The 16,388-nt window shown below is 42.4% G+C and overlaps 1 protein-coding gene across 1 annotated transcript in view; it reads right to left on the minus strand.

The window, feature by feature from the left end:
* FOXK2 (forkhead box K2) overlaps positions 1-6,557 on the minus strand; it is a 46,537-nt gene extending 39,980 nt beyond the window's left edge. Inside the window, exon 1 of the mRNA XM_039562611.1 lies at positions 6,194-6,557. Within this exon, the coding sequence (XP_039418545.1) occupies positions 6,194-6,540 (347 nt within the window). The 5' untranslated portion in view covers positions 6,541-6,557. The remainder of the gene's footprint in view (positions 1-6,193) is intronic.
* Positions 6,558-16,388: the final 9,831 nt, after the last annotated feature.

Consider the following 16,388-nt stretch of genomic DNA (forward strand, 5'->3'; position numbering starts at 1 on the left):
ACAGACAGCAGCTTATTAGTGAACTGTTGTGAAAACTCCTTATAACTGCAAAAGCCATGGCCTCACACCACACGACAAATCCATGATTTCCTTTGAAATTGTATTTTTTCCTGTATTTTACATAATTTTATATAAGTTAATGGGACTTGAGATGTCTTGACGAGTTGCTGCATTCATTGAAAAATACAGCAAATGAGAAGCATAATCTTATTTTGGATAGCTCAGGCATGACTGCAAAAAAATCTTTTGCTTTGTCCATGACAATTGCACATGCTCAAAAAAATAAAAAGAAAAACCCAAGAGCAGCAGAACTCCTCCACAGCAGAATTATTCTCTAAAACACATCTACCTTCATGAAGGAGTATTTATAAGACAGTGTCCTTACCTAACTATAAGCAAATCAATAATACATGTTTATTTTGAAAAGCCATGGTGGAAGATTAACATATTTTCTTTATTAGCTCATTTAACTTACTACTTTTGCTATTGATTAAGTGTATCATACTACTCAAACATGGCACCTTGGTATTTTGATTTAATCAATGCAAAGAATGATTTAATTTGCATATCTCCTACCTCATTATTATAACTGAAGTAAGAATCTCAAAACTCTCTTTCAACTGCAGATTCTTGGAACAGACAGTTTTAATACTGACTTTGCACCTTTCTTCCAAAATTACACTAATCTTGCTTCTTTCATAGAACTGGAACTTTACAGACGATAAAGAACTACAAAGATGATTTTCCAGTTTGTAGTATTTCATAAAACTACACAAAGAATGTACCTACTCCTGTAGCTAACTACAGATGTAAGAACATTTGTAAGATCAGTAAAACTGTAGAATTGGGTAAGGACATTTCATATACATATCAATCATACCAACAGAAAAATCATATCGCATGTGAATTAATCCAAATATAAACTGTTTAAGCTTTACCTCAATCACCTGATTGGTGTCTGACAATTTGCAACACTGCTTTATTAACAACAACAAAAGAAATCACTCAGAAGGTGTGCATAATTGAGAGGCAAATATGAAAAAAAAGAGATGACAGAAACAACTGTAAAACAAATTATTACTATAGAAACTTCCCGCTCATCTCTATTTTCATTTCAAATCATATGTGCTCTACCTTCGTCCTCCCACGCTCCTTTTCAATCAGATCTGCTTAAGTGAGAACACTACTTCTACTGAGCTTGACATTTGCAAATCCTACTTTAAAGTAGCCAAAAACCCACCTATAAACACAGCCCTGTTGACCTTATTAGTCACTATGGCACAGGATCAGTGTCTGCCAGAGACAGTAAATAAAAGTTTCTGGAGTCTGATTCTGTCAAGTCACAGCCAAGTCCAATGTTCCCTAGTTTTATGCTCTGAGGTAATTTGTAATAGATAGTTTTAATACAGCCGGTATGGAGCTCCAAAATACACCTCTGAACACAAATCAAGCACGAGGTTTCCCGAACATTTCGGGCAGCTGTCGCCCTCACGAGACACTGTCTCTGTCAAGAGTGGTGTCAAGGAAGGGAGAAAGCAGGTGCCCACATGGCCTGAGGGACTTACAACACTCTGTAAGTACAGACTGCAAGAATATATTAACACAAATTCCTTGAAAAATGTGGTTTTTTGATTGCTCAAAATATCTAACTGTTCTATTCATAAGAAAACCTTTAGAACATAAACCGTAATCCAAAACCAAGCAATGCACATTTTTCCTCAGCTACCAAGGAACACTACCCAAAGAAGTGTTATGATCCTTTCACCTCCACTGTGAAGCCAAACTGCAGATGTTTCCAGTGAGAAATTTCCATGGAGCACATGTGCAGTCACAGCTCCAACAACAGACATCACAACTTCACACATAATTTAAGTAACTACAATTAGATGACAGAAGAAAGTGCACTGATAAATTTGAGGCTCTTTACAATCTGTTGCACAGTTTCCTGGGCAGTTTACACTGAACATAATTAACTTTTCCAAAGAATTTACTCAGGGAATAGATACATTTGATGCTTGTTCAGAATCGACCAACGTTCATCAGCAGGAAAACTTCTACTGCTTAAAGGCAGCAATAACCCCAGTCCGTAGCTCCAGACTACAGGACCAAACTAAAACTATTGGTTCAGCCCTCTGCATTACGAGGAGGAAAAGCAAGAGAATACCAACAAATAAAATTATAGTTCTCAGCTATATAGGCTTGACTTAGGATTAGTCAGTAAACGTTACGCTAAAGTAAAATGCACTTGATGTCATTTACTGTAAGAGCACCCACACTTAGTAATGTAAAGAAGTCTGCAGAATGAATGACAGAATGGGAGAGTTATTTACTGTCTCTTACTATAAAAGAGCTTCAGTTGGATCAAATGAAATTACCAGGCGTCAGGTTCAAAAAACTCAGCAAAAAGAGATATTTTTCCCAACACGGGCTCCAATTACATTGCAGAATTCACTACCCAAAGACACTGCAGATAGAAAAGGTTTACCCAAACTCAACAACTAAAAAAAAGGAGCAAAAAAATGCAAGCAGTAAATTATTTTAACTCAACAAGACTTAAACTCTGACTTTGGATCCAAAACAAAAACCAAGGGAAACACAACCGTTTGTCTTAATCCATTTTTATGCTCCTTCCTGGGCATCTGCTACTGGCCACTCCTGAAGGCAGGTCATGGACTAAATGCATCTCTGCTCTGACTTAAAAACGCTGTTCCTATGTTCATGGTATCTTGTTTATGAATCACAAATCTGCTTCCAGAAAAGCAAAACCAAAAGTGGTGACTAAAACACAAAATCTACGGGTTTGTCAAAATGAGTAAGACACTGCCCCAGAACAGTCAAGCCCAAGATGTCAGGATTTCTGTGAATTCAAAGGCCAATACACAAAGCACATCCAAGAAACCCCAAAATCAAAACAAAACAAAAGCACTCCTTCAGAGCAAAGTTGTACCCAGAAGTCTGTCTGTTTTTCCAGCTGTATCAGTTACATCTGTCTGGAATCCTGCCTCTCCAAAAGCTGTACACAACAGCTCCAGCAACAAGCGCTGCTCTGCACAGCACAAAAGGTATTTTTCCAGCCAAGTACCTCAAAAGCAAATATTGATGTTATGATTTACCTAGCAATATATCCAATCAATGCTTTCACTGAAGGCAGGAGAAATTCCACAAGCAGCAAATGAAACCAATTAAAAAACATGAACTTTACGAACCGGAGAGGGACAGCCTGTGCATCTCAAAGGTAGTTGCAGAAGAATAATTGCACTGCTTTGATCTGGGTGTCTTGAGCAGGAGCCTCTGAAACCTCTTTCATCCCACGTGTGCCATGACATTGACAGGAGAGCTCCTTGCTGGACACACTCAAAAATGGCTCTTTTCTCCCCACCCCCACTTGATTCATCTCATAAGACGACAGCTGGTTTGTACATACACAAGTAGGGATGGGAGTCTGTCAAGAACTGCAAAAACAAAAACACACTTCCCACTGCTATTACCTCCTGCTTGATAACTTCAACATTTGAATTGCCAGTGAGGCTTCCAGGGAAGCATTAAAAATAGCAACCAGAACACTTATCTTAATGCACAGTAATTCCATGTTTCATGACATTTCTATCTGTAGAAAAAATATGCCTTTATTACAGGTAAGTGTATACTCTAACATTAATAATTTAATTTCCCCAGATGTTTAAAATGTGTGTTTTGCAGGAGACTACCAAGGTGTATTTCTGTTTTTTCCTTCCAAAACCAGGGAGTTCAGTAACATTATTAATGCAGTCATACTTAAACACTGTGCTGAAACAAAAAAAAAAAAAGACCCAAGGACATTTGAACTACATACAATTGTTACTGACAAGTAAATAAGACATTTCAAGTCTGTAAGAGTTTTGTACTTGGCACCTTTGTAAGTCACTATTAAATAGACAAAACAGAGATGGACCCTCCATTCTTGGTTTGCAGGATCACTTAAAAACAAACAGAAGGAACAGGCCACCCTGAGTTTTTGAAACTTCACCTGCCATTAAAATTTCCGATGATTGTGTAGTCATAGGCAAAGCATATTTATTACTGGCAACAGAGTAGGATTAAACAACAACAAAAATAGATCTGGTGATTACTTGAGCTGGAGGCTGGCAATCATCAATCTTGAGCTCACACCAAAACTACTCGCTTTCCCACGACATTTCAACTGTTAATTAATGTTTACATTATACTGAAGTAAGTAAGTTTGATTCTTAAAATCCAGGAGACCACCTTCAGTGTGACCAGTTAAATCTACAACAAAACTCAAGAACAGGACTACAAACAATATTAACCACCAGCAATTCACAGTAAGGACTTCCTAGGAACAGACAGTACTTTGAATTTGCCTGAAGACTACTGTTTAAAAAAAAAAAAAAGCTTTGCAAATAATGAAACTACTATTTCCCCATTCAACCCCAGTAAGACTTGTGTTTTAGAAACAGGTTTATTTTTCCAAAAGCAACAAAGTAGCATTTGCTCTTAATCATCAGTGTAACTCTGACACTGTAGACTCTTCCTGCCCCCCGAGGTGGTGCTCACCCCCCTGCATGGTGACTCCAGCCCCGGGCCAGGGGCACCTTTTATTTACTAGCCAGGATGGCTAGTAAACACACCTACAATTTGTAACCAGGACATAACCATTTCCACCAGCTCACTGCAAACTGAAGGCTGTGTATGCACAGCCCAAGGAATGGTGTCACCTCTGAACACAGCCCGACTTGAGCAAATGCCAGTTCCTGCACCACCACCACCCACGTTCACTGGTGAAGAAATTTTAACTACACACAACTTTTCATCACTGTTCAATAAAAAAGTGAGACAAAAAATCCTTCTGAATCTTCTTTCCACTTGAAAAGCGACACTGATGGAAAGAACTAGAATAAATTACAAATCAGTGGACAGCATGAAGAAGAAGTACTTCTTTTTTCCTCAGGTCTTAAGCATTTAACAGAATGTTACTGACTCAATTACTCCAACTAATTGTAGACTGTTTGAAATCAGCACAGATCATGTACAATTGTGCTTACAATTAGTATATTATACCATAGTACTTACAAAGAAAAAAAGTATTTGATCTACATTTCATATAACCACATGCCAAATAATTATTAACATTAAAAACAGAAAGCAAAAATAGAAGTGACAGTTAAAGGTCAAACAAGTCCTCCGACTATATTCAGGATTATACAACTCTCTACACACACTGGCACTGTTAAAGCCCTTCAGAATGAGCATTTCCTAGAAAGCAGCAAGGTAAGACAATTTGATTTTCACACAGAAACCAGGTGGGAAAACTAACATTAGGCAGACACAGCAGAAAATATACAGCATCAATGTCCTAAACACAGTTTAAAAGCTCATAGGGCATTAAGGCTGTGTCACTGATAGTATGTGCTTTATAAAGGTACAGCACTCGTAACGTTTTAGGTATTTCTTAGTCAAGGCAGCTAAAATACACTAAACCAAAACACTTTCACTTTTCCTACATGTGACTCCTCAGAGCACAGATCATTTATTTACAGTTCAACACATCCTTAAATGTCGTGGGCAGGCCTCACATATTGCCCTAGAAAATCATTTTGCACAGACAGTTAATGTTTGGTAATGGCAAAGGAATGTATTACCGTTTAAAACCTCTTAAAACATTTGTTGTCACGTAACGAAAACATTTTAAAACGCTAAGGCCAGCAGAAGCATTTCACGTGGATGATTCCGTTTACCCATAAGAATAAACGTTAAAATTAGGCAAAGCAGCAGAAACTACCACCAAAACCCGAACAACCCCCAGAGCACCGAGAGAGAACAACCCCCCAGTTCTGCCAAAGCACCGAGGGGGCTACAGGATTCCCCCAGCGCTAATCCTCAACCCAGACACCCCCAGACCCGTGAAGAACCGCCCGGCTGGTTTCCTCTGACACCCGTAAACAGGAGCCGGGGTGTACCCGGTTCTGTTCGCCAGCGCCGGGGCCGCGCCGGGGCCGCTCCAGCCCGCACCGGGCGCTCCGTGCGGGGCTGCGGCGGGGCGGGCGTGCGGGGGAAGGACACGGCGGAGGGCACGGCGGCGGTGCCGGGCGGTGCCGGAGGAGGCGCGGGCAGGACGGGCCCGCTCCCGCCTGTCACACGCCATGTGCACCCGCGGCCTCCGGCGGGCCCCGGAGCGCCGGCCCCGCGTACTCACACTCGCGGCAGCTGCAGCGGCGGCGCCCCGCGCCGCTGGAACACGCCGTCCACGAACACGCCGTTCTTGCCGAGGCAGCGCAGGTAGAAGTCGCCCCCCGCTCCGCCCGAGGGGTCCCCCTGCGGCGGGGGCGGCGGCCCGTCCGCGCCGGCCGGCGGCGGCGGGGGCGCGGCGGTGAAGATCTCGAGGTGGCGGCGGGAGATGAAGCTGGAGTGGCCCATGCTCACGTCCACCGAGCCCTGCGACGAGTTACGGCCGATGGTCACCGAGCGCTTCTTCATGAGGTACTCGAACTCCCGGCCCTCGAGCCGCGCCACGGCCGCGGCCGCCGCCGCCGCCGCCGCCATCTTAGCGAGGGACGAGCGAGGCGCGGCCCCGCCCGCACCGGCCCCGCGCCGGCCCCGCACACAGCAGGGAACGGGGCCGCGCACCCGGCCCTGACGCAGCCACGCGGTGACTGACAGCGCGCGGGGCCAATGCGCGGCCCGCACGCCCATGGGGCTACGGCGGCGCGGCCAATGGCGAGCGGCGCCGGCCCCGCACGTCCGAAGATCGGCGCACGAGCGCAGGGGCGCGGCCCGGAAAACGCGGAGCGGAGCCGCGCGCGGGGAGCGGGGCGGAGCTCCCCCGGCAGCACCTCCCGGCCGCCGGCTGGGAGAGAAGGGAAAGCGCGGAGCTGGCCCCCGGACAGCCACCCCTGCCGGCCATCGCCCCCCGCACTCCCTTCCCTCCCTCTCGGCCACCTGCGCAAGGCCGCTGGCAGCCGCCCGCGGGGACCCGGGCCCCGCACCTGCCCTCCGCCAGCAGCGCCCTTAGGAACTGCAGCGGGCGGGGGGGAGAGGGGGAAGAATCGAGAATGAATTAAATACTAGTAGACAAATAGTGCTAGAGAGTGAGCAAGAGGCACTACGAGAGTGCTGGGTAACTGCTCCAATTTAGCCTCAAAATACCATAATATTAACAAATAATAATAAAAATCAAGATAAAACTGTAAGTTTGATCCCTCATACACATCTGACAGCCTTTTGAGGGTCAGGTTAAAGCCAAAGGTAACTCCCCATTGTCAGAGTTTTGTAACATCCATGGAAAATCGGTTTAGCGCTTCAAATGTACAAGTTCCAGGTAAGCCAGGCTGTATTTGTGCACACAGCTCGACTCAGTCCCAGTTTTCTCAGAGGAGCTAGGGCACAAGAAGTGAGCGAGTGACCTGACACGAACACCCAGACAGCCGAGTGCTGAGTGTCACTGCTCCAAGGGCACGGCACGCAGGAGGGGTTGGCACAGGTAACAGCATGGAAACACTAAGCGAGAGTCCACAGCACTGGGTTTGACTTGAAAATGTTACAGGCTACCAAAAAGATGGCATTAATTGTACACAGTTTGTCAAATACAGCATCTGCAATGAAAATGTTTTACCTGATCCAAATACTCATTGTTACAGGGACTGTCAAAACTGAACAGTAAATAGTTAAACACTCTTGGCTATAAACTGAAAAGAGGGTGCTAAAATGTATTTGTGCCTATATATCAACATAAGCACTGCAAACATGTCACCGTAACAGCTCCATAACCTCACCATGGTTTGCTGAGAACAGGGTTGTGCTGTTGTTTATTTGCATTTTTTACAGGAGTGAAGCTCACTGTTACTTATTAATAAAAATAATTGCCCAGAGAAGCTGTGGCTGCCCCATCTCTGGATGTATTCAAGGCCAGGTTGGACGGGGCTTCCAGCAGCCTGGTCTGGTGGAAGGTGTCCCTGCCCATGGCAGGGGGTGGGAATGAGATGTGCTTCAAGGAGCCTTCCAACCCAAACCATTCTGTGAATTCAGAAGACATTAAACATTTTTACACTTCGGACAAAAACCAGTCAACCTGCTAACAAACATCCAGCAGTAAAGTTGAAATTGAAACTTTTGGGTTTGCACATCTGAGTCAACAGACCTTCAACTGTAGAACTATTTTGTGAATGCTTAGGAACAGAACACCGTACCTGCTACCTGCAAAGTGATGGCAAACCTTAGTTTTACCCTTAGGATTGTGTCAGCACTTCTTACAGGCAGCTACAACATAATTCCATACTGGTTCAGTCCATTTATACAATCTCATATGCACAGCAGATGCAGTAAAATATAGCAACAGTTTAGAGCTTTGGTTTCTTTTACAGAAAACTTTAGTGAAATCTTGCCCACACTTTGGTATTTAGAATCAGACTTTCTTCTATACCAACATATGTTTGGCACAGAAAATGTGGAGCATCAGAGAGCCAGTTATGACTCCCTGATTCTCAGCTTGTTTTTATCCCTTGGCTCTGCTGGCTACAGAAATGTTGTGCCTGCTTTGCTAACAATTGGTCTGGGATCCTGAGGGCCCTGCTGGCTGGAATTACCCATGGATTTCCATCTCCCAACACACCCCATGCCTGCAGAGAGAGAAAACCAGCAGAATGGGAGAGCAGCCAGGTGAATTTCCATCAGGCCAGCAGCACTTTTCACCACCCTTATGGTTGCTCAGTTTGCAGAAGTTAAAGGCACTGCTGCTACTTTAACATCTTCTGTTATGTGAATCAGCTTTCTTAATTTGTATTAATTCATTAATAACATGCAGTACTGAATTCACACAGCTGATACAATTCCTGTCCTGTTCATACAGAACAGCACAGAGAACACAGCCATTGACATGGAATGCTGAAGTTTTGCAATCTGTCTGCACTGAAATTTCTTTTCAAGGGTCCCACCATCACTAAGCTGCTCTGTGAAAAGGAACTGAACACCAGTAGAAGGTCTGTTTGCTTTTGCATGACCAGCACTGCAGAGCAAACACCAGATCCCATTGTCAGAAGCTCCATTCATTTCAAGAGGGGGGCTGAGATCTTTCTGCCCATGTTTTTCTAAATTGGTACAGATTTAGTCACTTTCTTTGTGATCACAACAGCACAGGTACAGGTCACTCCGACCTGCCCACGTGCAGGTGTGGTCCCTGCTGCACAGAGCAGGAATCAGAGCAGGTACATGTGGTAAACAGCTCACACTTACACATCATTCTCCAGTGCTGTTCTGAGTGTCTGGGTTCCCCAAAAATCCACTCGATGAACAAACCTGGCCCTGATGTCAGAGCTGCACTGGAGACACATCCTATTTCACACTTTTTTCTCCCCTGCCAGTTGACTAAAAGCAAAAGGCCTTTTTCTCTGTCTGCCTTACGTCTGCCTTAACTATCCAGGACAGAACAAAGCTACTGACCAAAATTTAATCATTTAACCATCCCAGCGAACCTCTGCAATTGCCACTGACACTAAACAAGCTCTCAAAGCACTTCTTACATTCTTCTGCTTCATGCCAAGTAATGCAGTGTTATCCAGCCCACATCATATTATGCAGCAGCATCTGACTGCATCACAAAAATGAAGAACTGGAGACCTTATCTGCACCATCTAACCTTAAAACAATCTGGCCTGAGTTTAACAGAAATGTGCAAGCACCATCTAAGATCTAATCCATTAATACTGCTTGACTTGACCAACCTTCCTTTAAATGACTACAAATTTTTACACTTTTTCATTTTTCCTTGAAGCTCCTGCTGTAGCAACACAAGGGCATTCAGTTGCCACTGATTGTGGTGGGGCTAGCACTGTCATAGAACGAAGTTTTCCTTCTTGGGTTTTCTTATTACATGTGCCCTGTACTGAGGGCTATGAATGAGTGCAGCAGCTTCTCAAGATGCACTTTTTCACAGATCCCAAGCATAGAACACTACTAGAGGAATATGATGAATAATCAAGTAGATTAAGTGACCCTAATTGCTTACTTTGACACAACCAGCAATTAAACAGCTTTTAAAAGCCATCAGGAGCTATCCATAATCGTTTTATTACAGCAAGTGTCCCAGGCTTCCAGTGAGACTTGATTTTTATTAAACAAAATCCTACAAAGTTAATTGGCAGAACCACCTCAGTACCATTCACGTGTGATGTAACAAAATAAACCCTTCAAATACCGGACCCTACACAACTGAATGAAGAAAGATTTCCCACATTAATATCCCTGCACCTGACAAGCACATTTTTTTTTCCATTCCCGAGGTGAGAAGACCCTTGTAGGCAGTAACAGCTTCCTCCAACACAGCCTCAAACCCACAGCCACATCTTTGAGCAATCCTGGTAACTGTCCTGGAGCTCTTCACATGCTTAAATTTAACGACGTGTGTAAAACTTAGCAGGACTCGTGCTGTGACTTAGTAATTTTCTCACAAATGCATCTTGGTCAAGGGGAAAGTGTTAAAAAAGCACTGTGTAATTACTGCAAAATATTGAAAACAGCAAATGGTCAGGATGATGGGAAGCTCCCCAGGTACACCCAGCCAGTTCCTGAAGTGACTTAAGTATTAACAGGAGAAAATAAACAGCTATGCCTCAAATGTTAGCATTTTTTCCTTTATGGATGACTTTCAGATCTCTTTAAGCAATACAGCTGTAAAGTGCAGTACTCTAAAAAAACCTAAGACATCCAGAAGAACGCACTTTTTGTAGGAGGAACAGGGAGGAGGGCAAACACAGCTACCTGACCTGCCACTTGTTAACATGCTATCGATCTCAGAGAGAAGGGAAAGGAGCACTGCACAAGCCAAAGCCACCCAGCAGCTCACTGGGCTGGCCAGCTCATTTGTAGAAATGCTTTATTATCCTGTGCATTCTAACCACAGGCTGCCTGCTTCCTAACACAGCCCAAAGAACCAGTCAGCATTTCTTACAAGTGCAAAAGGCAGAAAGCTTCTGGCTCAGCAATCAGTCACTGACACAGAGGAATTGCTCCTCTCCAGGTGGGGAACCCATCCAAAAACTATGAAAAATAATCAGGCTAATTAATTCTTATCTGCAAAGAGCAATTATATAACTGACCTCAAGCAGTTTGAGGAGGTGGGTAGTTGACTCAGCCACGCTGGAACAGAGTAACTTCATGAGTGACCAAAAGGATAAAGCCACAGTCTCAAAGCCTCCATGTGTTGTGAGACAATGAAAACTCAAATGTCTTGAACAGAGAGCATCTGTTCCACTCTCCCGGGTAATCACTCAGAGAGGAACTTTGCATCCCAAAACCACAAAATGATTTTTAGAAGCCACAGCAGCAGCGTCTGTTAACTGGAAATGCAAACCCCCCCTTGCCTTGCAATCCAGTCTTGCATGACAAAGACCTGTGCCAAAGAAATAGTCAATTAATCCTCATGCTTCTATTTAATGTTTAAAATTAGACCTGATTATACAAAAGCATTGAAGGTTTGTTACCCATTTCTAACCAAGAGTTCTACACAATGAAGACCTGAAGCATAATCAGGACCAAATCTCATCAGTGCAGCACTCACTGGATGTAATGTTGATCATTACTAACTGCTGTGAGTTATGACCCACAATTCTACTGTAAGAATTTCCTCCAAGTTCTTTTGCCTTTTTTCTGCCATGGTATGTTCATCCCATCTCTTTGCTGGATCAAGAAATGTAGAGCAATTCTGTTTTAAGTAAACACTTGTTAGCCTCTGTCAAAACACACCTGAGACCAAACTAACACCTTTCCTACTTCTGCTGTCAGAATAGGTCAGTCCTGCGACATTGTCATGAACAGCATCTTTGTGGCTCCTTAATTCCTTGAGAGCTCAGATTGTGTAGAATATTTTCTATGCATACCCAGCTGTATGGTTTTGAATAAAATGATGTAATTTCCCACAAAAACTAAGAATGGCTGGCACTTCTATTTTAGAGGAACAGCCCCACTAGGATTCATCGAGTCTATTCACCACAACGGAATTTTTACTCTTCCTTAATCTTGAGCTGATTTTTTTTCAGTCTCCTTTTAGCACCCTGACATCACATACCTTTATGATATGGTATCATAAACAAACTAAGTGTTGCAAAAAATAAAAAGAAAAGCAGGAGACTGAGTTGCCAAGGTCCAGCTTATCTGGCAGAGATGTTTCAGGCATCTGAAGGAGGTGACTGCAGCTGACACCTGGCACATATAGCGTGGGTCTACAGAAACAGGAATAGGAGTTGTAGTTTGGTTGGCAGAAAAAAGCTGGTCAGAGGAAGTGGAGAGTGTAAGATAGGGCAGGCCAATGAATAAATGATTTACATTAACCAAAACCAGACAGGAATCATAGAGATGTGAATTAACTACATGAAACAGATAACCAAAGGCACATCAAAACCAGTACCAAGTGTAAACTAACAAGAACCAATAAGAAAAACAGGCTTTAAAATATTCTTTTCATAACATAGCCTTCTAATTGAAATCTCATTTCAGGGTGAGAGAAATGAAGCTTTTACCAAAATCAGTTTGGTTTTGGTTTCTTTGTTTTAAAACCAATGCCTTTTCCTTGGCCAACAGAAAGCCAAAAAGAAAGGAACAGTGAAAAGATAAGACATAATTTTCTTTATGTCTGTCTTTGAAATATTTCTTACTCTGTCCAACAGGATAACTGCAGAACAAAGCAAACTTCAGAAGAGAGTTACTGAGATACTGAGGTATGAAAAACTATTACACAAAGGTTAAGAAATTGCAATTGTTTTCACTAGAGACAAATGTTATTGAAATAATGTAATAAGGCAAAAGCACTGTGAGAACAACCTCATGTTCCATAAACAGATAGTGTAAGATGCCTATAAGGAAACTGGCTGAATTCAAAGCACACAAAGATCCTGTAAGGAATATGATGACAGCAGCACTGCTTTTCACATCCATATAAAGTATTTAGCACTGGTATTTTTAATGTGTAGCCAAAGGCTGAACAACTTAAAATATGACATTTTCCATCCCTGTTAGGAATCCTCCAACACAAGAACCAACCTCTGTTCTCCATTTATACAAAATCTACCAAGAATCAGTCTTGCACAACTGCATTTGTAACACTGACATAAGATGGAGCTGCTTGAGAATGTCCTTCCTGAAAACAGAAACAAGATACTGAAGTACACTCAGTCTCAGGTTTGGCCCAATAGATTTTCTCATTTTTCTAATAAATCCCAAAATATTCAGAATGGTTGTCATATTTAATTGCTTTTACTATGAAATTTCCTTAAGTTTACACCTTATCTTCAAAACATAAAGCATTTTAAGTTTTGATAGAAGAGAGAGAGAAAATCACACTATCGACTTCTTTCTGGGAGGGGAACACTAGAACGACAAATAGCTGTTTAAAATGATTTAGGAAAAAAAACCCGAACAAATGCTGTGCTGGACAGATTATGTTTGAGTCCTGTGCAAATCACAATGTGTTCAAGCAACCTCCAGAAGGGTGAGGGGAGAACACAAACATTTCTGACAGGACAGACAAGAGTCTTTTCAAGATTCAGACTCATGTTAACATGCCTTGCAATAAAAAATTGACAGCACAGACAGGTTTGAGATTACCTTTTAAAAAAAAAAAAAATTGCCCAAATATCAATACCAAAGTCCTTCAGACACAGGGAGAAAAGAGAAGAAAAATCAATGAAAACCAATTTATATCTACTGCAAATATAGAATATTGAGGCAGAAAGATGTCACTTATGTCTACATGTTCACCTGGGTGATGCATAATAACCACTGTAAAGGTGAATCCCCTGGGGAAAATGGAACCACACACAAGGAAAACAGTTCCCTTCAGTGGATATTCAGAATACCAACACACAGGCACTACAATACCTCAATCAGGAGCAGAAAAATGAAGCAGAGTCTCATCAGTCAAAGGCCACCAAAGGGTTGTGTGAGGAACAGCCAGAAAGAGTCTGTGACCAGAAGCCACTGACGCTCAGAGACAGTAATTACTGACAGATGTTCAACAGAGGAATAAATCTCTCTGCTGAGGAGTTGGGTTCTTCAAAGCCCATCTCCTTCACCTCAGTTTATTTTGCTAATTGAATTAGCCTGTGGTTAATTTAAGATGATATTCTATTTTCATTTCAGTCTAGAAAAGGAATGATGCAATAGACTGTATTCCAACCACCAAATAAACAACTTCCTCGTGAAGAGGATCCAAAGTTTCTCACCAGTGTTCCCAAGTGCCATCTATTCCAGTGCATTCTGTGGGGCATGCCTGCTGCCATGGGAACTGCCTGTTTGGGTCGTGACAAAACTGAACAGAAGAGGCATGTGGAACAATTTGCTTGTAATTTTTACAGTTACTACAGTCAGCAACATACAGTTCCTCACTGCCTGTTATTAAATCACTGACTGAGGTGCAAAACTGGGACAAGGAATCACAGAATATCCTCAGTTGGAAGAGACCCACAGGGATCATCAAAATCCAACTTCTGGCCCTGCCCAGGAGACCCCAACAATCCCACCCTGTGCATCCCTGAGAGCATTGTCCAAATGGTCCTGGAGCTCTGGCAGCCTTGGGGCTGTGCCCATTCCCTGGGAAACCTGTTCAGTGCCCGACAGTCTCCTGACATCTGCAGGAAGAATCTTTTCCTAATGTCCAACCAAAACCTCCCCTGAACATGTGGCTCAGAAAAAAAAACCCAAAGCAATAGAAGAACAAATTTTGCTCAGTAGAAATCATGGAAAGCTAACATGAAGAGAAGCATTTCTATATGTGTAATAAATATACAGACTATAATAAATAGTAATTTTAAAACGCACTTAAAGCTCTTCTGAGGATGCAGCATTAGAGAAAAACAGCAACATGCATCATCTACACAGCAGAGCATATTCCACAGCATCAGCTACAGGACTACAGGACTTTTTTGACTTATCACAAGCTGTTTATGTCACCTGAAACTTGCCAAGAACAAAAGCTTTGCAGATAAAATCCAGCCACTTTCTATCAGGATTCTTAGATATAAACAAAATCAGAAACTGTGAGTAGAAGTAGAATTGAAATATTAGGAGGTTGCAGCTCACATACACATTGCCCTTTCTCCCGAGGACACAAGCTTAAAATCAGTCAACTTTCACACATCACCATTAAAGTTTCTAACTCAAAACATATTTGCAAAACACTATTAAATTTAGAACCTGTCTGTAAGTAGAGCAGCTACACAAGCCCTGCCCTGCAGACCACTGTCACTGCCCTGGGGCTGGTCAGTGCTGGGGATGACTTGAGAAGCTCAGCCAATACAAACCAGCAACTCAACAGCTTAATTAATTAGTGTGTTGGCAGGCTCCAAGATTCTAATGAATTTTTACCCTTCTACTAATCAGTTTCAAGGGACTATTTGTATTTCCCCCCATCACATCCCAAATGGCACTTTCCACTCAAATTGCCTTTATTTTACTTAATAAGGCTGTGTTTTTCCCTCCCCAGAAAACACTGAGTAAGAAGTTATTTGCAGGAATCAAACTGATTATTCATGTAAGCACAATTCTGCAAACTGATCTGTGACACATCATTCAATGCATTTCTTGTCACATACTGGTACAGAGCTCTCCAGAAATGATTTTATTCTCAGGTTTGGGGCCAGTGATGGTCTTCCTGCCTGACCTTTGGGCCTGACCTTTTCATGTGTTTTACTTTCTACAGCTTTTAAGAAAAATGTCGCTCAATAAAAAGGCATCTTAATTTCAAAGAAATTTCTCAGGTTGGCCAAGCTTTGAAGGCAGCATTATGAATTGAGTTTGTGTCAACATGACAACAATGACAACACCCCAAGTACAGCAACTGGTAGCACACTACCTCAGAGGCTTTAAAAATCTCTTATTCTAATAGCCCTTGTACAACAAAATGTGTTTCTGTAATGCCACATGATTTATGCATTCTCATTCTTTGATTTGTGTTCCATTTTAATTAAAGAAAAAAGCAAATACAGGTAAGAACATGCTTCCTATAATTAACCCCAGTAACAGTCTTCAATTTCTTCCACAGATAACATTTTTCATTCAGTTTACCAACTTTTTTTGAAAATCAGACACCTGTGATTCTGTTCGGTCTTTACACAAACCCAAACATGTAAATGCAGCTGAAAATCTCACTCCGTTAATTTTCTTCCTCTGTAAGAAAAGACTGAAAGGCTATTCTTCCCAATAAAAGAGTTGCAGTAATTGCAGAGGCAGGGTTTTAGTACACAAGAGGGGAAGAAAAACATCACTCACAGCTGTAACTGAATAAACCAAGATTAGGATGGATGTCAGCAGGAAAGGAGGTGATCACTGGACATCCTAAGAGAAACATATATGTACCTAATTATATTTTTTCCTTCCAATTCCCATTACAGATTTTTAAACAAAAA

This window comes from Corvus cornix, chromosome 18 (genome assembly GCF_000738735.6).
Source record: "Corvus cornix cornix isolate S_Up_H32 chromosome 18, ASM73873v5, whole genome shotgun sequence".
Classification (NCBI taxonomy): Eukaryota; Metazoa; Chordata; class Aves; order Passeriformes; family Corvidae; genus Corvus; species Corvus cornix.